Raw genomic sequence first — 24056 nt, 5'->3', positions numbered from 1 at the left:
TGCTTTTTGTTTGTGAAATAGAACACTTGTAATGAATTATGGAGTGCATTTGAAAATATATTTGGACATTTGATTTAAGTCGAATAATACTATTCATATCTCCACTCAGAATAGATTTGCTTTGGTGACACATGAGCTTGGACCAGAGAACCTCAGAAATGTGTTTGTAGGACCTGGTATGCCTTCCATCCCTGAGTAAACCATCTAGCTGAAACTAATATTGCATTACTTACCACATGAAGTCACTTTTAACCATTTAATGTGCATGCTCTGTCGTGATTAACTAACATGGCCAGTTAATCTCTTTCCTTTGCTTTCAAATTACACCATTACAACTTAAGGGAATCTTGATTTTGTTTTGAATCAATGTTAATGTACACAGTTCGGTATTGCGTGGAAAATCTTTTTGTAATGTCACTTTTTGAATGGGGGAAATACTTGGTAGTGAAAACGCTGAAAATGATTAGCAAGCTTTATGTCTCCCCTGCTGTGTGTTAACCAACTGTCTGGTCCCCTTTTCAAAGCTGGAGCACCCTTTGGGTCTGGAGGCTGCGCCCCAGACGAAGAGGCCCGAACTGCTTAGTTCTCAAGCACAGAGTTTAACAAAGAAGTACCAGGAGACGAAAGAGCTTCTGAAGCTGCAAGAGCTGAAAAAGCGTAACATGCAGGCACAGCTTGGCCTCTCGCATTCTCACCTACCCATCAAGGAACCTTACTTTTCTGAACCCCCAAAACCATCCATTGTGGAAGGCCCTCCCCCTGAAGTTGTTCAAAAAACAGTTAGCTTCTTGTTGCAGGACAGCACAGAGGCAATTCAAGAACTAGAAGACTCGTTAGCTGGTAAACCTCTTTCCCTAACGGAGCTTGCAAAATTGTTGAGATTCCATAGCTGTAATCAAGAGACAGCAGAGACGCATCAACTTCAGAAGCTCTTGAAGAGTTGGAAGTACCAGCAGGAGATAGAAAATGAAACATTAAAAAAGAGTTTAGCCATGGCAGGAGAAAGCATCCGTGAGTACGAAGCCCGTCTTCTTAGCATGGAGGATTTGGTGGGGAAGGTTCAGAAGCCAAGTTTTGAATGCCTAAAAAGCCCCTATGGCCCCCTCTCAGAAATTGATAACCATTCAGAGACGAATGAGATCACGAATGGGATGTTCTCTCAGAGGATTGAACTTTTGACTAGTGAAAACGGGGCATTGAAACAACGGTGTCAGGAGATAGTTAATCAGCTGACTGAGGCTGACAGGGAAATTGACAGACTGAAAGTGGAGCTAATCGGTCAGCAGGGCGGCAAACAGCATCACCTGGTCATGGAAGAGCTGAAAAGACTGAAAGCTGAATTGGCTGAAAACCAGGCAAACACTATAGACAGGGAGTATTACGAGAGGGAGCTGAATGAGAAATCCTTGAGGCTTCATGAAGCTCTGATTACGTTGGAGGAGCTTGGCAACATCCTCAAAGACACTGAGAAGAAGCTGCAATTGAAAGAGGCCCAGTTGAAAGGTCTGGGCTTCCACGCTGATTATGAGGAAGAGGACTTACACCCAGAGAGAGAGCAAGAAAAAGAGCTCCTCCAAGTCTCAAAAGCAAAGTTATTTGAGATGGAAGCAAACCTTCAGTCTAAAGAGCTGTGCTGTTTGGAACTTGAAGCCAGGAATAGTGAACTAATCACACTAAACCAGGAATCTGAGAAAGTCAGTATAGAGGAGCTAAGAGAAGCAGAAAACAAAATGAGAATGCTACAAGAGAAGACGGGTAGAGTTGAAAACACACTTGGCGAGTGTGTTGAGGCAGGAGAGAAGCAGGTTGATCATAAAGGACTTATAAAGCAAGTATTAGTAAAAGAGATTGAGATGAAGTCTGAGGCGATTGATCAGGTTTTAGAGATGTTATCAAAGGTAGATATTGGTGTAGAGAAAACGCTCTGTGATTTAAAAAGCACTTTATTTGGTTATTCAAAAGAAGAGCCACTCTGTGTGAGTCAGAAGGACATGAGGTTGGTAATAGAGGGAGAGTTCTGGAGCCAGCTTCTGGGTTTCTCTGAAATCCAACCAGAGGAGAACACAGACAGCTGTGAAAGAGGTGTGGCACAACAGATGATGGCACTGAAGCGCTTGATGCTCCTGACTAGAAGGATTTGTCCACAAGCAAAAGCTGAGATCGAACTAATGACAGAGCCAGATTTTGCAGCCATGTACAGATGGCTTGATAATGAAACACATGCTCTGATTCTTAAAGAGTTAACAGAGACCTTGGAGGCCAAGTCAAATGTTTTAAAGCATTTAGCATCCAATGTGAAATTGGACAAAGATGACCAGCTTGTGTCTTTGGCTCTAACAAGCTTTGATTTTGATGGAGATCAGAAACAGTCCTCTCAACATCTGTGTGAAGCTCTAACAGAAGCCCAAATGTCTTATGTGATCACTAGGATGAAAGTCCAACATGAGAAAGAATTAAAGGAAAAGCAGACAGAGGTTCAGATTGTTAGTTTGGATTGTCCAAATTGTCCTCAGTTGAGAGAAGCCACTAGAGATCTGGAGTCCAAACTGGCAGATCTTCAGAGTCAACCATATGAGGCTTCTTTGAAAAGCGCCGCAGGGCCGCAAACTTTGGTCCAAATTGAAGGAGAGCCCATAGACTCATTGGACAAATCCATTGAGCTTCATGACACGATAGCCAGGCATAGGAAGGAACTACGAGAGGTTAAAGACTGCTACGAGCAGGAAGCTGAAAAGTTGAGGAAGGAAATCGTTAAGGCTGGTGAAACATTGCGTGTCCTCTCAGAAGAAAATGTGAAAGAGATTGACTCTCTGACTAACTGCATGGAGAACCTGAAGAAGAAGTACGAGACGGAGAGGACAAACCTCATGGAGAGGTTTGACCAGGAAATGGAAGAGCTGAGACGCATGATGAGTCCGGAAAACCCAGACAAGAACTTGACAGACGAGGACACTCCGGCGCATCGCCAAACATCCACCCTGAAGGAGCGCATTCAAGAGCTGGTCACCCAGGTCTCAGTCATGACCCAAGAGATGAGACGCCGCAAAAAGCAGGAAGACATTACGACTCTGCGGCTGAAATACGAGAAAGACCTGGAAAACCTGAAGGTGGAAGCGCTCCTTGTCCTTGCTGTCCATCTGTGATGCCGTGTGTTCCTTTGTGGCATTCCCAGATCCCCCTTCCTTCCCAGACTCGCTCTCCCCTTCCTAATCCCACTCACCCTACTTCTGCTCTTTGTTCTGTAAACCACCTTTCTTCTGTGTTGCATGAAAACTAACCTGCTCTTGGTTTACGTGATCATTGACGCTGCAGTAGTCGTGTATACTGAGGAACCCATTTTGTTAAAGTTCCATCAGTTGTAGAACTTTGAGTAACTGGAACATTTAATTCAATTAAACACAAAAAAACAAACACTACATCGTCATCGTCATCATATCAGCCTCTGAAATCAGTTCCTCTGGTCCTAGTTCAATGTGCTTATTAATCTAACCCTTTGACTCAACTATGCTGCATTTAAAATGGTTAAACGCAAATAATTTATCCCTTTTAACACTTATTATTATTATTATTATTATTATTATTATTATTATTATTATTATTAATAATATCATTTCAAATTATTTCAGCTATGACCTTAGTTTTTATGAGTTTGATCCCTTTTCCTTTGGCTGTTTCTCCTAACAGTTTCATCTTAATCCCTATATTCCCTGAATAACAGTTCAATTATTTGAACAAGTCATTTTAACTCAAGGTCTGCTTACTGGCGTTTTCTAGTATGCTTTCCACTGCGTCTGGCAATCATCAGCAGCAAATTGAGTTGTGGTCTCAGTTGTGGAGACGTGATCCATGTATGGAACTTGTATGGTACAACTCCATAAAACAACTTAATTTGCTGGTGGAGGTTGTGAATTGTGGTTGAAATCTCTGTAAAAAGCTAGTGAGCAGACCTCGACTATTTAGTAAGATAAATACATAAACTTGTAGTCCCAAGGACATGAACAAATATTCAAGTGTAGTCATCATAAAGGTTTAGTTCACCATACTAACTGAAATACACATGGGGCTCATGTTGTGTATTTAAAGGATAGGGCCGGTGTTTTTCTGTATTTTTCTTACTATGAAAAGACCAAAAACAACAATGTGTGTTTACCCGCTCTCTGCTTCCTGTTACGTTACTCTTGATGAAACCCAACATTTCTGGATTTTGCTGCTTCAAAGTAAAATTGTTTACGTAACAAAATAATGGAGGACTTTTATTGTGAAGAATTATTCAAAATGTGTTTGTCACCGAGTTAGTGGAGATTTGTGAGCAGCGCTAACAGAAGGGAATGAAATGTGTTCATCCACAGCTTTACAGCCGCTCCTTTGACTACGAACATATATCAGATCACTATCCAATCAGGCAGGTCGCATTGACGTGTCAAGTCTGAACACGCATACGGACAAGCCGAGTTCTGGTCTGGTGTAACCACGGCGATGGTCCTCCAGTGTGTTCCTACTGCCTCTCTTCCTCCGGCTGTGTCTCTCCCCCCATTGGTTCCCACACAAGACAGTAATCTGTAAAAAGTGGTCAGGAATGTACAGTGTTTTTGGTTTGTTTAGTTTTTGTCAAGGCTCAGGCTTAAATACAAGGCTATTTCTAGTTTGTTAGGTTCATTCACATTAATCTCATAGATTCTTATGAGATCGTAATGGAAGAGTAAAAATATCTGAGTCCAGGTTGGAAAGTATCCATGAATCAAATCCCAGAAATAAAACAGTATAATTATTAAGATAACATAAGATTTTATTCTCCCACAGTAAATTTGTCTTGACCTATAGTGTCAGCGGTTTGCTGACTCTGAGCAGTGAATTGTCCGTTTCGTTTGGAGATAAAGTGGTGACTTTGTGACACTTTGTACTTGTGATGGGTGTTAAACAGTGTGTTGGATGCTCAGATATTCATCTTCTGTCTGAGCTAACTAATACTCTGCACTGAGTATTGAGTCCATGACCCAGGATATATTTACACACAAGATGCAAAAGCCTGACATGCTTCTAAATAAAGCTTGTGCGTGGTCTGATGTCAGAGCAGGATGTTTATGTTTGCTTTCCGCCGGTCACAGTAGCTTCCTGGGCCTGAGCTCTCAGGGGGCTTTATCCCTGTGAAAACACACTGGACCTCCATTTCTGCTGTTTGGCTGGAGCTAGATTGAGACAGGGACAGAGGCCAGGGCACAGCCATCAACTGAGCCCTCAGATTAGTGGCAGTGAATAGAGGTCGGAAGCACGATGAGCTCTTTGGTTGGGATCGTGGAAAGCCTTTGGATAGGATTTGCACATTGGCTGAAGGCTCCAGCCATTATTTAATGAGGATTTTATGAGCGTCATCAGTGAATGTTTTTCTGTAGGTAGGATATGTCAGCACACACCTTGTTACCCCCTCCTCTCTCATCGTCTGTGCATTCCTTCAGTGCGTTCAACTTATTCTGTACTCACACAGGCTCCACTTTCTCCTAGCTAACAGGCTGTAGCTTGCAAGTTATTTGCTGGAAATGAATGACGATGGTGATGTGCGCTGGCTTATATTGTAGGGCCCAGGGTTTGTTCCTGCTGGGCTTACATGGTCAGGAGAACCTTTTGGTCCATGAACTCACAGTCATTTTCCTATCTCATAGGCCACCTGTGAGAGGGGCTTTGCTGCCATGGAAGAGTCCCATCAGAAGGTAGTAGATGAGTTGCAGAGGAAACACCAGAGAGAGTTGGAGAACCTGCAGGAGGAGAAAGAGCGACTGCTGGCAGAGGAGACAGCAGCCACCATCGCTGGTAAATATCCAGAAACCAGAGATGGCACAAAGCTGCTGTTGTGGTCATTTCTCACTGTGATTTCCAATGTGTTTCCTTATTTGCTTACACTACCTTGGTAATAAGATTATAGAATACATAATGAACATTTATTGTGCTTAATATAGTCTTTTTGTTATTTTAGCAATTGAAGCGATGAAAAACGCCCACCGGACAGAGTTGGAGAAGGAGCTCGACAAAGCTCGCAAGGCCAACAACAACACCGAAAACGCAGACATAGAGGAGATTCGCAGACAGCATGAGTAAGTTGTACATGCTATGTATGAATGGGCTTTAGAACAAGGCTGATGTTAACTAATAATCACTGATCATAAATTGCGTTCTTGAAATACAAAGCTACTGGTTTAGTCTATGGATGAAAATGAGATGAACAGTAGTAGAGGACAATCAGGACCAGTACGGGACACCGTCCGTAATGAGCCGGAGGGCTGACAGTCACGAAGCATGCAGGAGTAATTAGTTTGAGTTGAATGGAACACAACCCACATAGAGTTCATATCATGGGATGGACTGCAGAGATGAAAAAAGATTCCCATGTTTACAACTTGTGAGAGAAATCAAGACAGATGTTTGATCACAGTCGGTCATAAAAATACTGCATTGACTAGATCTATATCCAATAACATTATTACATTAAGTTTTTTTTTGCTTAGTTTATAATGTAATAATTTGTTCATAATGTAATAGCTGTTATTACATTATGTGCTGATTATTACATAATAAGTTGCTACATCGTGACTCAACACAAATCCTTCTATAAATCAAAACATGTTTTTCCAATCATGACAAAACTCGCCGGATATGTTTTATAACAATGTTGAACCACATGTGTGAAACCGTTTTTGCATCGCCCAATAGTCCAAACATGTGCATCGGTCTGGTGATAATTTGCCATTAAATTGTCCAAACTTCACCAAACTTGGTGGATATTTTAAATTAAACTGTTGAAAATTGACCAATAGGGGGTGATGCCGTTGCCAAAGAAGCGCATAGGTGGATGTGGACGCTTCATATATTTTCCTGCTTTTTCAACCCTTGCCAATCGTAGAAATAAACACAGATTTTTATGCAGATTTATTGTATTTCCAAAACTCTGAAATATCGATGCTGGCGTCAGTAATCCAGTATCTGTCGGTCTGTACTCTTAGATGTTCTTTATGTGCTTTTAAGACTATTCTGACTGTGCTGGATTAAAGAAGGTGCCATTTAATCTGAGTGCTGGTAAAGTGCTGAAGTATCAGATGTTGCAGCTGTCGCTCATGACTTGCTGGGACGGGTGTTACTGTACTCTGAGTTCAAGCTCACATGTTGTGTTCAGCATGCTTTAATGCTGAACTTGGTGACAAGTGCTGGTGTTGATCGTAAATCAACAGCAATATAAATAATGAAACTGAGTTTCATTAAGCTGAGAGTTTATATGGTTTGTGGTTTTGGGAGAAGTGCTGACTCAGGACTGTAAGGTTGCTTGGTTCACTAAATCAGAGACTTGACATCTAGCTGTATTTGCACCTTTTACTCCTGAACCCAAACTATTGGTATTAGATTTCCTGTCAGTTGGGCCTTTTGTTGTGTTTTAGGGAGGAGCTGTGTTCTTTCCAGCGGGAGATCGAGGTGTTGTCCGAGCAGTATTCCCAGAAGTGTCTGGAAAACGCCCACCTAGCCCAGGCGCTGGAGGCCGAGAGGCAGGCCCTCAGGCAGTGTCAGAGAGAGAACCAGGAGCTCAACGCACACAACCAGGTGCAGACACACTGTAGAACACAATCACAGGTACACACAAGAATACCTGCTTTTCTGCTTAACTCTTCTAAGCCTCTTCTTTTTAGGAGCTAAACAACCGCCTGGCAGCAGAGATCACCAAGATGCGCTCGATGGCATCTGAGGACGGAGTGGGAGACGCAAACACCACCATACACGGGAAAGAGCTCTACGAGTTAGAAGTAAGGATCAAGCTAAAAAACACTTCAAACTAAGCAATGACATATACAAATGATATTGTATTATTAAGTCTGTACCAGAAAGGTTTTAAAAAGCAGCTGGTGCTCCTGAGGCAAGTTCTTGCATCTTTTGATCATTTCAATCTTTTTCTCTAGGTGATGCTGAGGGTGAAGGAGTCCGAGGTCCAATACCTGAAGCAGGAAATCAACTCCCTGAAAGACGAACTCCAAGCTGCCCAAAGAGTACAGTGTTTTTTTAAGATAGCACTGGAAAATCCATGATTTCCTTGCTGAGAGACAACATGAATACCCGTTATCTGAAAAGCCAAACAATGTGTTTTCAGGACAAGAAATATGCAACAGATAAGTACAAGGACATCTACACAGAGCTGAGCATTGTCAAGGCCAAAGCGGAGCGGGATCTGGGCCGGCTCAGAGATCAGCTGCAGCTGGCTCATGAGGCACTTGGGGAGCCATCGCTGGAGGAAGTGGAGCGAGGAGGATATGGTATGAACAAATAGAAACACAGTGGGCCTTGTGCTAGGACTGTTTCTCTGATGCTTCCTTGTACAAGTGGGCCAAGTCACATTCACCAAACTCTCTCAACTGCACACTTATGTGAGCTGCAGGTTCGGGAGATTTGATTAGCACAATTGTTATGTTCATTTGGTACACATGACCTCTATCACACTTCATCCTGACAGAGGGACCCCTCCTCTGGTGCTCTCTCTGAGGTTTCTTGCTTTTTTCTCTCGATGTTAAAGGTTTTTTTGGAGAGTTGTTCCTGTTCCGATGTGAGGGTCCTGTGACAGAGGATGTCGTATGTGTACAGATCGTAAAGCCCTCTGAGGCTAATTTGTGATTTTGGGCAATACAAAATATATTAAATTGAATTGATGCCCCCAAATTGCCCCAAACGGCTACCTGTTACAATCAAATTGGGGCGACTGTAGCTCAGAGTTAGAGCAGGGCCGTCCTTCAGTCAGAGGATCGGCAGTTCGATCCGGCTCCGCTAGTCCATGTCCATGTGTCCTTGGGCAAGACACTTCACCCCACATTGCTCCCGTAGCTGTGCCTACGGTGTATGAAAGGGTGGCTACCATGCAAGGTGCTAGGCCTGATGTCCAGGTAGCATCTTGCATGAATGGGTGAATGATGACATATAGTGTATAAGTGAAAGTCAGAAGACTAGAAAAGCGCGATATAAGGACAGTACAAGTTTATTTGATTTATTCACCAAAGATATAGCCCAAGAGTAAAAAGAAGAATGTCACAGAGCTTGGAGTCCAAATTGAACAGTGTGGGTCGTGGTATTAGGAGACCCTAAACAAATAAAGTGTCAGAGCAGCCGCATACTGTGACGGAAACGTAGAGGGAAAAGTACATACACTAAAATAACAACAGGGCACGGTAGGTATACAGACACTACACCTGACTGCACGCTGAAAGGTCTTCTCTATTATTCACTATGACCTGAGACACAAAAGAAAGCACACAGTCAGTTAAATATAACTCCATATATTCATATAAAGCTAATTCATTTGGCATACGGGTTGCAGCACACAAAACAAAAACCGTGAGGCTCCCGCTGTACTCCGGCACAATAAACAAAACATTTACAAACTATCGCTCAAACCCAGAGTCCCATCAGTTCCAAAGTTCCTTAAAGTAACACAAACCAGTCCGATGACAAACAAACAAAGTCAACAACAGGCCGCGGCTCCTTTGTCCACAGAACTCTACCTCACCACAGCCTGTCTGTGGTCCTCAGACAGGCTGTGGTGTCGTGATCCATGACACGCTTGCTTCGGATCCTTTTTGCCAAGCAATCGTCGGCAAACTGTGCTCTCAGTGCTCTCGCGTCACAATTTATACAATAATAACAATAACACCCTATTCCTGTCCTGTGTAACCATTACAGGCAACTAATAACATTCATAAGTACAGCATTTTAAATAGGTGAAGGAAAATAATAACCCATAGGTTCCTCATTCACAATTTGGTGGGGGGGAAGATGATGGAGACCTACGTTTGATAAATTGTTTGGATCGTACCCCACACTGTCCACAGATCCCAACTCACTGCAAGCCAGGCCACCTCGGCATGTGGTCTACCTGATCAGATCCCCATGAGAGCACAGTGCGATGTGGGAGCGTACAGACCCAACAGTGGAAATGCGTCCTGGCTTGATGGATCATCATTTGACAAACTCTCTAAAATCACTCAGATCTACCAATTAAGAATGAATGTGGTGGTTCTTACATGAGGCCCATTGTGTGTTGATTAAATTAGCATTCAGTACACCTGAGGACTCGACCCTTTCTCTAAACTCTGTCACATTTTCCTTCCTAGATATCATGAAGTCCAAAAGCAACCCTGACATCCTCAAGATGGCAGCTGCCGCAGCCAAACGCTCAGAGCGCACCATGAGGTCAAAGGTGGGTTTCCTTTAGTCCATGAAGAGTTCAGTCAGTCCTTCATCCCACCGTGGGTCATGGAGCTCTGTCACCCATTGTGTCTTATTGCTTAAGAAGCAGCAGGTTCAGAACTAACAGAGCAGTCCTGTTTTGACATTGGAAGTCTCCCACCAAACACCGGCTGAGCAGTTTCACATGACGTACTGCCATCTGCTGGTTGCGTGCAGCATTGCATGCCCACCATTGCATCAGTATCGGCAGTGTTCTTGCTGGGGGTGCCTGTCTTTGATCTATTCTGTGACTCCATCAAAACTGCGTCTTGGGATTGTGATACAGATGAAACACCACAGTAGTCTAACACACTTGCTGGTGTGTTTTCCCCCTTCTGTCCTCAGTCTGTGAGTCGAGACATGCCCTGGGACAGTTAGGGCTGCTGAGGACGTGTAGGCCTCCTTCTCCTTTAGGTAAACCAAAGCAAGACGCACAAACTGGTAGTTCAAGCACATCCTTTTGTCCTCCTCCTCTGAAGCACTAAATAGATCTGAAACACTACTTCACGTTAATAAGCACAAATAGTCAATTTGTCAAGACTGAATGACAATACTGTATCCGAGATATCACTGGGTATTTAAAAAATACTAATCTGTGTATCCTTTCATATTCTTGGTGATATATTTTGTGAATGAGTTGCTTTCTTTGAAGCTCCAAACCAACATGAAAGTAGCAAAACAAACCCACTGGTAGTTCAGACATAGAGCAGCAGCTACAGCCGACGACAGGTCATTATCCTCTGTGCTGCTGCAACAGTAGATACAGCCTGACTAACAAAGAGATCGGACTAATGCTACTTAGTTTTAGTTTAGTTTGACAATATGAGAAAGGAAACCTTAAATATGCAAAATTTCGATAATGACACGATGTAGTCAAAGACGCGCACAGACAGTCGTGTGTTACTTGTTATACAAGCGGTGCGGTAGCAGTGCCTTCACTGTGACTCTGTTACATACACCTATTCACTTCAACGGCTAGATGATGATGCTATGAAGATAGAAGCATAGTGTCTGAACTCTTATTTATTGTAAGCTTACGAGCTATGTTAGTATATGCTTGGCGGCTAATGATTAGCTACTCTTACAAGAGTTTCCAGACAGGTTAGCGATCCGCTATAATGTGGTGTGTTTGGACTCTCGTGATTCCATTTTAGAGATTGAAAACACTGCCTGCTCAGGAACAGCACATCTGTCCAGAAGAAGCTGTGTTTCATTATTAACGTCTCCTTTTTCTCTCCTCGTCCCTGCAGAGTCTAAAGGAAGGGCTGACAGCTGAGCAGAGACTCCACCTGTTTGAAAATAAAGATACTAAGGAGTTCTGACAGTGACTCATCATGTCTACCGACCTTGCTGCATGTTTAGAGGCCCACTATATTTTATCTCTTTAATTACTTATTTAGTTACACTACACACTGGTCACAAAACACGGATCATATATTATTAAAGAAACATGGGGTGAAGTTTAATATTTCATGCCTAGATTTTGCATTCCATGCACTTCAGTTAACTGTGACATTTTTTGTATAGTTTGTTTTTTGCTGCCATGTCTTACTGTAAATACTGTTTTTAATTGAGCATCTGTTCTGCGTACACTAAAACTATGACTGTGTAAGCTACTGTTTTAACTCCCTAGACTGTTGCTAGTCAAAGGCATAACTGTGCTGCTGACAGCTAAACACAACTACTTATTGGTGAGTAATACTTGCATAACAAACCCATAGGAATGAGTGTGGCGTTCAGGTCTGCACGTTAATGCTCCTCTACTCATCATTATTCCAGCACAGATGGAAGTGTTGCTCAGTAAACAAGCTATGGAACTAAAGTGCTGGTCTGCATTATACAACAAATACCTACCGTGCTGCGTCATCGCCTGACTTCTAAATGAGCATCATGGATGTCCTCTGCAGTTCTTGGATCAATCTGAGAGAACTGTGGAAAGTCGACTGCTGAGTGCACATGGATCGGATTCACTGACTATAATTTAAATAGATGTATGTATGTATGTATACATGTATGTGTGTGTGTGTGTATATATATATATATATATATATATATATATATATATATATATATATATATATATATATATATATCTCATTTTCTATAGTTTGTGTCCCCCTCTCTCTGCACTCATTGGTCCAGCTGTGTAGGAGTTGTTGGAGTTGGTTGTTTGTAGTCTTGTTCAGTGGCAGTCCATTTGTATTTATTTAAATGGTTGGGATTTTTCTTTCACATTCCCATTCCTTTGTACTCTATTATTGTAAATATAAAGCAAATATACACCAACTGACTACAGGTTTATTAGCAATAAATATTTTTGCACCCTTTTTGTTGTGTGATTGTTTTGAAAAATGTAATTCCTTCCCAAACAAAGCAAGTAAAAAAACATGACAAGTCAGTTTTTCAATCAATTGCTTTACAGCACAGATATTTCAAAAGTGGTGCGTAGGACAGCACTCATATTTAATGAGTTATTAATGCACTGCCACAGGTTTGCGCCAGCAGGGAATATTTAATATACGTGTTGAAGAATGAACACAAGATGAAAATGAAACCTTTGTTAGAGAGAACTGAAATGAAAGAAGTCACGTACCCCACTACTTGCTTTTGCCAGAGCTTTCAACCATATGTGGTCTTCTGACAGATACTGAGCTTTCGTGTCAACAGAACCGTCTAAATGACCATTGAGATAGTATGCTTGTAAAAAAACTGTTGCGATATCTTCCATTGCTCATAAAAGTGCTTTTAAAAGTTTGAAAAGTAACCCTGATAATTTCTAGTGTTCTGGCCACTCGAAGCAAAAGTTCCCCCACTAACACACTGATGACAGGCTGCTCATCGGGGGGAGAAACTTAACGCACATTCTCACAGCCTTTAGGACCAATGTGGGGTTCAGTGACTTGCTCAGAGCAGTCCAACATTGGCCGGGGATTGAATCCCTGATCTTCTCTTTCTCCTGTGCCACAGCCATCGGGTCGAGTTATTTAGCTTAAAGTTTGGACACTGACAGAAAGATATGAACTGGGAACATGGAGTTTGAGAGATGTTGGTATTTACCGAGCAGGGAATTGGTAACGAAAAGAGCGTCAAGTTACATTATGGGAGGTAGGATCCACTATTTTTGGAGCTTGGCCCATAGGGACAAACAGTTAGGATATCTCAGGCTTGGCTGCTTTTATCATCCTTTTTTTCCTAAGATGTATCTTGCAAGTACCCCAATTTAATTGAAATATAAAATTGCTGGAATACCCCTTTAAACTTTATATTAATTAGATATATCTAAATGTGGAACCTTTATGATTACAAAAACCAAAATTCCTCTAATGTTCATCTTTATTTTGTATTTTACTATTCACCACCTACCAGTGTATGAAATAACGTTGGTTAAAATGTAAATGAAAGTAAATTTGTAAGGAACAGCAACAACCAACTAGTCAAAATGTAGGATTTTAGAGTTTCGTTAAAGAAAATATATTAGAAAATGACCCCAAATTATTTAAATAAATGTAATTGTAACAGGTTATACCACTTTGCTCCCAAAATGCATCTGTTCCAATTAGTATGCACAATTATTATCACCCCAAGAAGAAAGATCCCGGTTCTCTGAAGCTGTGAACAGTCTGGGTCAAGAGGAAAGGCTGATCCACTGCGACACTCACAGGAATAATGCGTTCGCGATAGATGGTTTATTGTAACTGATTACTACTTCAGTTTAAAGAAAGAAAAACAGTGAAAGGCACCAATAATCGTTTTATTATGAAGGGGAATCCGGAAGTTTGAGATTATACTCAATCAACTTGACACTGCTGCTATCAGAGAAGTGTGTTCCTGGAAAGTGTGGGTCTTTGTTTAATTGGGAGCTGCCGGTGTCTTCAGAGTTAGAAGGATTCGTTAGAGTACATGTGGTGTTGAGAGAGATGCAGGGTCAGACCCATTCTTAACTGGACGTTTTAAAACGAGATCTCCCATCCGGGTAAGTTCTGCAGCGCAGCGCAGCACCTTCACTCGGTCTTTGTTTCACCGAGCCGGGCCTTGCCCCGATGCAGAGAACGTGTTGCCAAACTCCACGAAAAGTGTTCCACAATTAAATAATACCTTGCATCTCGTTCAATTCTGGGATATATTAGAAAGTAAAACATTATTCCTTGAACCGCTGAGATTCACTCTTCAATTCGGCGTGCATGTAATACGGAAGAGACCGGCCTTTAAAGCGAGATGTATCATTTTAAAGTTGGTTTGTCCGTCGTACTCGCAACAAAGTTACGAAGAGTCGTAACGTTAGTGGGCGAACACTGTGCACCACTAAGCTGCTATGCTACAGTAATAACGAGCTTCTTCTGTGAGCAGGCCGAGCCGAGGTGAGGAGTGTCCTCTACCTACCAGCAGAGGCCGTGAAGGCAGTTCTGTGGCGCGTGACATTGTGTCTTTAATGAGAATCACTCTAAGTTGCTAGGTACTGTGTGTAGTTCCACGTACAGCAACGTTACCGGAGTGAAGACGGGCCTAGTTAGCTCGTGCTAGCTGTGGATAGGCTAAGCTAACTATCTTAGCAACCCGGACCTGTCAACGTTGGTGGTAAGAAGTCAGCCGGTCACCTGTTGTCTGGAAAGCATTAACGTTATTTGTTTCACCCAACGACCTGATATTATGAATATTAAAACATATGAATGTAAACTGTAAATGAGCCAAATTGTCAATCAATGCTATGTTCTCTAACGAAATCCAAGCACACGCCAGTTTGCTAGCTGATGTCAGCGTTAGGACTTTAGCTGTAAGGTTGAATAACAACGTGATGTAGCTTAGTGGTCAAAAGAACTTCTCTCTTGACCACCATGAAAAAGAGAAATCCTAATTAAATGCAACATGTGCCTCTTCGTAGACATAACTCATTCAAATTACCGGCACCACATTATTTTCTCCTCTCCATCCACTGCAGTTGTGATGGAGCAGCCAGCTGGGAGCTTAGATGATCTACAGCCTCAAGACCTCTCCACATCCAGCATCCCTGCTGTGAGCGACCTGACCAGGAAAGGCGAGGAATGTGTCCTCAACAGTCCGTCCCTCGCTGCTCTGCGTATGGTCAAGAACCCCGGCTGGTACCCAAACTCGGGGACCAGCAACCCCGGATTACCCTTCTCGGACACCGGCTCCTCAGAAACCACTCTCCAATCAGGGGATCCAATTCAACCAGACAATTCCTTCTCCCACACTACAGTGACCCTCTCCTACGTGAGCAGATCTCACGTCTTCTCCTCCAACGATTCCCTTTCTCGGCATTCGCCCCTGTATGGTGTGCCGCCTATTAGCAAGTTGTCCCTCCACTCTCCTTGTGACTTGGATAAAGGGCTTGAGGAGACTGGCTTTGCACTGAACCAGCACTACTTGGAGCAAGTTGATGGGCCCATGGACCTTGCCAATCAGATGCACCTTTTTCAGTCATTGACTCAGGCTCAGGTGGCACCAGAGAACGATGGGGGAGTATGTCTAACGCAGGAGCCTCAGGAGTTCAACAGTGGAGTCATTTCCAGCGGCAGAGACATGGACAAGCATGGACGAGGCAAAGAGGATTACGGCCTTCCTCTGGAAAAGAGTGGGGATTTGGAAAGTGGACAGGGTGATAGCTACTCCAGTTCAGGAGTATGTGCTGAATCCTCACCGGAGACGCTCACCTCTGTCGCAGGGGAGGATGAGGAGAGGGGCAGCTCTGAGGCACTCTCTCTCACGTCTAAGAAACAGGACCCAGCAGTCGTTGAGGGCGGCGTGGGTGCTAGAGACCGGTGCTCACGAAGCAGGGAGTACATCAGTCCTCTGGAGGACCCCGTCTCGCCCTCCGCTACCTCACTGGACAATGTGGAGGATGTGTTCGTCCTGCCTCAGGCCTCCAGCTCACCCAGCGGTGATAACTCTTATCGAGGGACATTTGATGAGGTTGCGTGGGATGGCTCGAGGACAGAGGGGGCCATTCAGCCGGGCTGTGGCATCAGTGATAGCACCACAAGGTTAGCTTCAAGCACTGAAAGTAAGCAGCCTGTCGGTAGACGAAAGGCTGTGTTGGAGCCTTTGATTGACTTGACAGATGATGTTTGTGTGTCAGAAGTTTCCGAAAACAAACCCAAGACCGTCACTCCTCACATGAACGGGAATGCTAAGGCACCACAGAGAACTTTAAAAGAAAGGAAACTGCCCGAGCGGTCCGGCAGAGGTACACGGTTAGACGCCGCTATAGTTATGAACATGAATTCCAGCCGGCATAAAGCGTCAGGATGCATACGTACCAATAACAAAGCAAAAACTTCCCAGTCTCCAGCTGGTGATTCTAAGTTATCCGGTCCTAAGAGGAATGACACCCAGTCAGCAGGAAGAAGGAGAAACCGAGTGAAAGCGCCTCTCTCAGTGAAAACGAGGAAACAGAAAGCAGTAACTTCAATGAAAAGGGGTCAAACTAATAACATGAGCACTGCCAGTTACTCTACCTCTGATTCTGAAATCAATCATTCTAAAACGTGTAATGGCAGCACATCTCCAAAAAGCCCTCTGTGTGCTGTGCACGAGAAGTCAAAGAGAGGCCCAGAAGATGTTTCCCGTCCTGCACATGAACCACAACCCAGCCCTGTGAGGTCCAAGAGGAAACCCTCATCACACTCAAGTCCTCAGTTTGATGTGCACGAAAACCCAAAGGAGCCAGATCATCTGTCCCACCCTGACCCCTCAGTGGAAATTCACACTGCTAGATGCTCCCCACCACCATCATCCAAATCTCCAAAGAAAAGCCGAGGCAAAGGCAAGGCCACAGGTAGCAAACCATGTCCCACTGCCAAGACCAAGGGGGCCGGTACCCGCAAGAGAAGGCAAAAGAAACTCACGTGGAGCCAGTATTCCTCCATTTTCTCCCCGAAGGAGCCGGAGATCAGGTTGAAGTACGTCAACTACAAGGAGGAGAGAAGGGACTATAGGTTGGACAGTTTCTCTCCATTCATCCGCGTGGAGCGTCAGCAGTCGGCGTCATCACTGTGTACTATCATCAACTACCCCGAGGAGGTAAGGACACAACACAAGAGAGGCCAGCAGCAGGCTCACCCCTGTGGCTTCAACTCTGCGGTCGTACCCAGCACTTCCTGTGTGCAGCTGGGCCGGGCATCGACGCTCAGCCGGCAGCAGCGCGCTCTCGTCTGCTGCCTGTGTGGACAGGCGGCCAACACCATGGACTTGGGGGACCTCCATGGCCCTTATTACCCAGAAGGGTACCAGCCAAGCACCAAACGACCAGCCAGCATGTCTGGCCTCAAAGAGGATGAGGACGACTACAGCGACACAGACTCTTCGTCCTGCAGTGTCATAGGCAGGGGGAGGAAGTGTGCCATTCCACCCGCACCACGGCCCCTCATGCCAGCAGCTCGGCTGAAGCAGAAGGGCCTGGAGAGCTACAGGTGGACAGCTAACAACACTGGCAGCCCTGCTGCTAAGCGGGCTCGGTCAGACGGAGACTCTGCTGATTTGGAGGACTGGTACAGTCCCCCTGTGCTGCCTCTGGAGCCCTGTGAATACTGGATCCACGAAGACTGCAGCATCTGGTCTGCAGGCGTGTTCCTGGTGAAGGGCAAAGTCTACGGACTGGAGGAGGCTGTCAAGGTGGCCCAGAAGACGGTAAGAGGTGTGTGTGTGTGTGTGTGTGTGTGTGTGTGTGTGTGTGTGTGTGTGTGTGTGTGTGTGTGTGTGTGTGTGTGTGTGTGTGTGTGTGTGTGTGTGTGTGTGTAAGTATATTCACACACAAGGTTAGTAAAACAAACTATAGTATCCATACAGTTAGTAGAGATATTAATACCAACAAAATATGTCATATGATCTCACGGTAGAGGGGGAAACCATTCATACACCGGGCACAGCTACGGGAGCAATTTAGGGTTAAGTGTCTTGCCCAAGGGGACATGGACTAGGACATGGACTAGCGGAGCCTGGGATCGAACCGCCGATCCTCTGAGTCGTTTGTACAATATGACACATTTTGCATCGCCGTAGCTATGTGGCCTTTGCCAAAGCTTTAAAAGCGATATCATATGTTCTGTCATGCTGTTAGCAGGCACATGCATGATGTCTGTCTTCCTCTTTTCTCTGCTGTGTTTAGAAGTGTTCAGTGTGCAGTAACCATGGTGCTACACTGGGATGCTTCATCAAAGGCTGCGCCAACAAGTACCACTACAGGTGTGCTCTGGAGTCAGGTGAGTGCTGCTCTCAGCCCTCCATCCCCACACAGCACACAGGATGCCACTTATCCGTGTGAATGTTTACAGGAGCAGCGTACTATTTAGAACTGGTTTGTCTTTAATCTTAAAGGGTTAGTTCTCCCAATTCATTTTGATTGGCATCTAGCCATGCAATTGTGTCTGGTGAAAATGTTATACACCCACGACCAGTGCTTTGTGTGAGTTCATGTCAATTGGTCTGTGAATTCTCTATTGCTCTATTGTGAAGTGCGGCTGGCTGTTATCTTCATGGCTGATGCTTCAGTGTGTGTGTGTGGGATGCTTCAGTGTGTGTGTGACGCTTCAGTGTGGGACGCTTCAGTGTGTGTGGGACGCTTCAGTGTGTGTGGGATGCTTCAGTGTGTGTGGGACGCTTCAGTGTGTGTGGGATGCTTCAGTGTGTGACGCTTCAGTGTGTGTGGGATGCTTCAGTGTGGGACGCTTCAGTGTGGGATGCTTCAGTGTGGGATGCTTCAGTGTGTGCGGGATGCTTCAGTGTGTGCGGGACACTTCAGTGTGTGACGCTTCAGTGTGTGCGGGACGCTTCAGTGTGTGCGGGACGCTTCAGTGTGGGACGCTTCAGTGTGTGCGGGACGCTTCAGTGTGTGACACTTCAGTGTGTGCGGGACGCTTCAGTGTGTGCGGGACGCTTCAGTGTGTGTGTGACGCTTCAGTGTGTGCGGGACGCTTCAGTGTGGGACGCTTCAGTGTGTGCGGGACGCTTCAGTGTGTGACACTTCAGTGTGTGCGGGACGCTTCAGTGTGTGTGTGACGCTTCAGTGTGTGCGGGACGCTTCAGTGTGTGACGCTTCAGTGTGTGCGGGACGCTTCAGTGTGGGACGCTTCAGTGTGGGACGCTTCAGTGTGTGCGGGACGCTTCAGTGTGTGCGGGACGCTTCAGTGTGGCGTCTTTAACTCCTGTTCTGTTCTTGTTCTAGCAGACTGTGTACTCATAGAAGAAAACTTTTCTATGAAGTGTAAAAAGCACAAGGTGAGCACAAATATCCTAGCATGTATGTAATGGTTGTGTTTGAACGATATGATGTGTGAATGTATTATTAGCTACATATTGAGTGATTCTTCATCCATCCCCAGAACAAGACATTCAAAGCCCCTCCAGGGAACCGATGGGAGGACAGGTGACAAAGTAGAAACCTCATGAGGTTAGTAACCACCTGCTGTGCTTCGGTGTGATCTGTGGCTCTGGAGGAAGTTCTGTTGGGGTTTTGTGAGGCCAAAGAAGATGCTAATGAGATGTTATTGAAAGTGTAGGAGGTTTCTGGAGCTCTACTGGGGACTAAACGTCTGGGTTTCCCAGCATCTACTGCATCAGTGTTTTTTATCTTGCAAGTTCTCCAATTTTATGCACATGCAATACTAACTTGCTATAGGCCTTTTTCCACAGCATCCATGTTGACATGTCATAGCAGGGTCCACACAGGTGTAATTGATCAAAGTTGTTGTGGTCTCATTCTATTTAGTGTGTCACAGCATGCACAATAACAGGGCCTGAATTGATGGTATTAAAGGTGCTACATTTGATATTCAGAGCATTACTTTGGCAGCAAACAACTATTATCTGTGTAAAGATGTGTGTATGTAAAGCTATAGAGGAGTAATGTCTACCTGAGCAGAGAGTGAATATCAGAGCTTCTCCTTGATTTGTTGCCATAGCCGGGCCGGCCACGCATGCTTTCATTGCATGTTAGTGCACGTGAGCGTACGCCACTCTGCACTGCTCTCATACAGCGGTTACAGCTGATAACTGTCATAGTTGAAGTGTAGCAACCCACCCCTCTGGTTCCCCCTCAGGTAAACACTGCTAGCGCTCGGGAGGCAACCTCCGGTTCTGTCGAGTGAAGCCAGTGATTTTAACACTTTGATTCTCGATCAACCATTTGTTGCAAAAAGAAAAAAACATGTATTCCCTCAGTAAACATTGTAAACATGAGTTTATGGTCTCAATCTCTAGTTTCAAGTCTTCTTCAATACAGCATGATGTTCATTTAGTAATGATGGTCCATTTAGAGTCAAACAGACCATAAAGCAGGGGATGCTTGAGGGCGGGCTCACTGTGATTGACAGGTCGTATACGGCGTCTCTACGACACTCCTCCGCATTACAAATATGGTAACCTCTGTTCATTGGTTGCGAAAAAAACACGGCAACGGTCGTGATCCAAGATGGCGACGGCGAACTCGCCAAACTCAAGGCGTCATAACGGCAGTCCACTAACCAATGGGTGACGTCACCATGGGTACATCTCAAGTCTCTTCATTGCATCCCCGTTTCCCTCACTTGGCTCCTTTACTTGCGTCTTAGTCCCTCCCACCAGGGATGCATGGAGAGATCCAAGGAAACCATGCGAGGAGAGAGGAGACAAGGAAATATGTTTTAAGAGACATGAGACGTCCTGAGACGTGATTATTAAATAACCCAGAATATGATTATGGTTTCTCTTAAATGATAAAACTCATCAAACACTCAGGAATGATCAGCCTCACGTGACTGAATGAGCTCTATATATATATATATATATATATATATACATACACACATTGATAAAAAGTGTTTTGTCTCTCCAGCTCTCTGACTAATTGTTTCATAATAAAGTTATTGAGGGAAATATCAGATCATGAAAACACAAATCTTTCTAATAAATGAAGAAAGTTGTTGAACATTTATGTAAAGCAGACTGAATCAGAAAACTAATCAAATATAAAACTAGAGTTTAATCTGCGATCCGTCTTCACTGTTTACATGTTGAAAGAAATCGTATCAGTCCGATCAGCTGCAGCGTCCAATCACATGACTGATGAACAATGAGGGGGCGTGTCGCCGTTAAAAGACTTCCTGGAAGTCTGTTCTTGTGCGTCCTCGCTCATGGCTCCTCAGAGATCCCTCCTCTCTCCTCTCTCCGCTAAATAAGCGCTTTGGGACGGCCGTCAATATGGCGGAGCAGACCAACTTCTGGTTCAAGCGAGGAGCGAGGAAACTTGAGATGTACCCCATGACTACGTCCACTTCTTATAGACAGTCTGTGGTCATAACACGTGTGTTGCTTAGGACCCAAGGAAGCTCAGTGTTGAGCGTGAAGTTGTTTGTATGAAGCCCTGAACAGGTGATGTAGTCATGGCAACACATTCTCACATCGATGCACCACAGCTTGGTCCCGAACCCTCAAACTGTGGCGCTCTACGTTCCCCTCTAGCGTGACGGAGTTTTACACGCATCATCTTCTCTAAATGAACTTGTCTTCATAGGACGTTTCGGTTGATGCAAAGAGTGACTCGCGTGTGACGAGCGACTGATGTTCGACATGTCTTCACAGGAAGCTCAGGTTCAGCCAACAAAAGCACTTTAGTTTGAGCTTTTAGCGAAGGTTCGGAAAAGAGTGAGCTTCACGTTAATTTGACTTACGTCTCTAGTGACTAGATCAGGATGTTCAATTCCATTTCCAGAAGGTCCAGATTGAGAAAATCTCCTCATGCAAAGGTCCAGAACATTACAATAATATCTAACTTGCACTATGTAGTGCCATACATATACTAGGCTTCTTGAATATATATCTCTATGAACACTTCTCTCTTTTAGAAGATCGGGTTGAGAAATGACTTTACTGACTCGCTTAACAAGTTATCTGCTCTTCAATCTCTCTCCTCGTCTCTCCCCCGTGTGTCACGGTGTGTGTACATCTCACTCGAGTCAGGAAACTTGTCAGAATACTCATATTTGATTGGCTGAGCTGCAACACGTGATGTGATATACAGCGCATTGGTCGGCGTGTTTCCTGCACCGCTGAACAAGTAACAAGCTGTAAAATAGAAGCGCTCCGTCAAAATGTAATAATTCTGAATTATCCATCGGTTTTAGGTCCTGGGTCCGGATACAACGGCGTCTGGGTCCGGATCCGGACCGCGGTCCGCCAATTAGTGACCCCTGGACTAGAGACGCGCATGACTAGCAACTCACAGGATTGCTGAGTGACTAGTGACTTGCGTGACTACCGAGTGACTCATGAGCAGGAACTCACTAACGAATGATGTGACAAAACGTCCACTTTGCTTTGAGTGTTGCATGGGACATGGACAGCGTGCTGTTGGATGACCCTCCACCTGTCTGGTGACCTCTGAGGTGAGCGTGTCACGCGCTCTACTTGCTGTGTGTCGTGGACATCTCGGCTGTGCTTTGTCACTAACATGTATGGTGCAACTCCAACACTACGTTCCTATTAAGCCACGTTGAGCTGAAAGTTGGCCGGTGTTTGAACATGGATTCAAATTTGATTAGAAAACCAAACGTGAAGAAGATTCCGGCTTTCATGCAACATATGGAGCTAAAGTTGCCGACAGGTCACCGCAGGTCTCAGAGCGCGTTGACAATTTCTTCTAATTTGGCACAAACGTCCACCTGGACTCAAAGGATCAACTGATGAGAGTTTTATGGTCAAAGGTCAATGTGACCTCGCAAAACACGTCTTTGTCCATTCACACACTGGTGTGATGGGATGAGTAATATTAGTCTATTATTCTCCAGAACAAACAGAAATGTGTTCAGTTGAGTTCATCACTTTGAAATATGTTTTTGTTTTTCTTCATCCAGACATTCAACATCCGGCAGCGGCTCTCCTCCCGTGTGCTGGTATCCATGGCACCTGTGGACCAGCGGTCCTCTGACTGCCGGCACTCGTACCTTAACTCCACCCTCTGCTCTTCACCTGTGGACTGAACCTCAGTCCAGTCTGACGCCGACAGCCTCCGCAGACTGGGACCTGAAGTGCTGTTTTCACTCTCTAGTTATTTATATGGAATTTTTGTTCCTAGATTAAATATGAATAACAAACAAAGATATTTAATTTAAAAAAAAAAGATTTTGTACGTATTTGATTATATTTGGTTTATTTATTCCTGGAGTTTTCTTATTGGTTATTGGTTATAAGTTATTGGTAAAGCAGTTAAAAGTTAAAATATCAAGCCAGTCAAGAAGATGCTGGTTGGTGAGCTATGACACTCACTGAACAAGGCACCTGATTGGACGCTGTCAACACAACAGAGCTTCATCGTAACGTTGCCTGAAATACAGCCGGACACTCACTGACATTCAATGCTGATGTTGTCGAGGGGACTGAACCTTGTGTTGGAATGTATTCTCCCCGTGTGAGGTCTTTCTGCAGGAAGCACTTTAGAGTGACACCAAAGCTGTCGTGTGTCATGTGTCCCCCCCCCCCCACTCATGAAGCTCTTGAGCTTCACAGGTTATCCAACCATCAGGATGGGAGCTTATGAATTTAAGTGTGTGTTTGTCTGCACGACCCCTACATCAGTTGGTCCCTTCATGGATTTATTGAGGTCCTAAGTTAAAGCAGGCTTCGTTGTGTCCCTAGAAGTTCAGGGATTCCTTTCAATTCAACTGCAAACAAATCTCACTATTCAGTTTCATGTTGAGTTTTAGCACATTACTTTAAATTAAATGAAAGGACCGCTCCGCTTCATCTGTGTCACTGAAGGATGTTGAGACTCTGAGTTCAGTAGGAATGTCTGCGCTGGTCTAAAGATCGTCTGCGTCTCCTCT

The 24056-nt window shown here is 44.4% G+C and overlaps 2 protein-coding genes across 7 annotated transcripts in view; both read left to right on the top strand.

Annotated features, from left to right (window-relative positions):
• Positions 1-12564, top strand: part of LOC306713057 (myosin phosphatase Rho interacting protein) — a 41019-nt gene extending 28455 nt beyond the window's left edge. The window contains exons 16-24 of one of the 3 annotated variants that reach the window (XM_079182610.1): positions 525-3107; positions 5658-5805; positions 5969-6086; positions 7422-7581; positions 7668-7781; positions 7935-8021; positions 8123-8285; positions 10131-10216; positions 11496-11634. In XM_079182610.1, the coding sequence (XP_079038736.1) occupies positions 525-3107; positions 5658-5805; positions 5969-6086; positions 7422-7581; positions 7668-7781; positions 7935-8021; positions 8123-8285; positions 10131-10216; positions 11496-11567 (3531 nt within the window). In that variant the 3' untranslated portion in view covers positions 11568-11634. Of the gene's footprint in view, positions 1-524; positions 3108-5657; positions 5806-5968; positions 6087-7421; positions 7582-7667; positions 7782-7934; positions 8022-8122; positions 8286-10130; positions 10217-10590; positions 10660-11495 lie in introns of all 3 variants that reach the window. The other 2 variants (XM_079182612.1, XM_079182611.1) reach the window with 2 other exon arrangements.
• LOC306713058 (uncharacterized protein) lies at positions 12128-23749 on the top strand. 4 transcript variants are annotated; one of them, XM_079182614.1, is made up of 6 exons: positions 12128-12236; positions 15182-17889; positions 18368-18461; positions 19424-19476; positions 19581-19648; positions 23088-23749. In XM_079182614.1, exons 2-5 carry the CDS (start codon positions 15187-15189, stop codon positions 19626-19628), a joined length of 2898 nt encoding a protein of 965 aa, XP_079038740.1. In that variant the 5' UTR covers positions 12128-12236; positions 15182-15186; the 3' UTR covers positions 19629-19648; positions 23088-23749. The 4 variants fall into 4 exon arrangements, with proteins under 4 accessions (XP_079038740.1, XP_079038741.1, XP_079038739.1 ...); XM_079182615.1 differs by lacking the exon at positions 12128-12236 and adding an exon at positions 14093-14218 and having other exon boundaries at positions 19427-19476; XM_079182613.1 differs by lacking the exon at positions 12128-12236 and adding an exon at positions 14093-14218.
• The last annotated feature ends 307 nt before the right edge of the window (positions 23750-24056 follow it).

This window comes from Pholis gunnellus (assembly GCF_910591455.1).
Source record: "Pholis gunnellus genome assembly, chromosome: 21".
Taxonomy (NCBI): domain Eukaryota; kingdom Metazoa; phylum Chordata; class Actinopteri; order Perciformes; family Pholidae; genus Pholis; species Pholis gunnellus.
The sequence above is the reverse complement of the archived record's forward strand: the minus strand, read 5'-3'. Positions and strand labels throughout refer to the sequence as shown.

Bases quoted from the DNA above. Each gene is read 5' to 3' on its own strand.
- LOC306713058 (XM_079182614.1), top strand. From the start codon at position 15,187: ATGGAGCAGCCAGCTGGGAGCTTAGATGATCTACAGCCTCAAGACCTC. The intron at 18,462-19,423 runs GTGAGTGCTGCT...TTCTTGTTCTAG, and splicing joins CAGGTGTGCTCTGGAGTCAG to CAGACTGTGTACTCATAGAA. The intron at 19,477-19,580 runs GTGAGCACAAAT...ATCCATCCCCAG, and splicing joins TGAAGTGTAAAAAGCACAAG to AACAAGACATTCAAAGCCCC.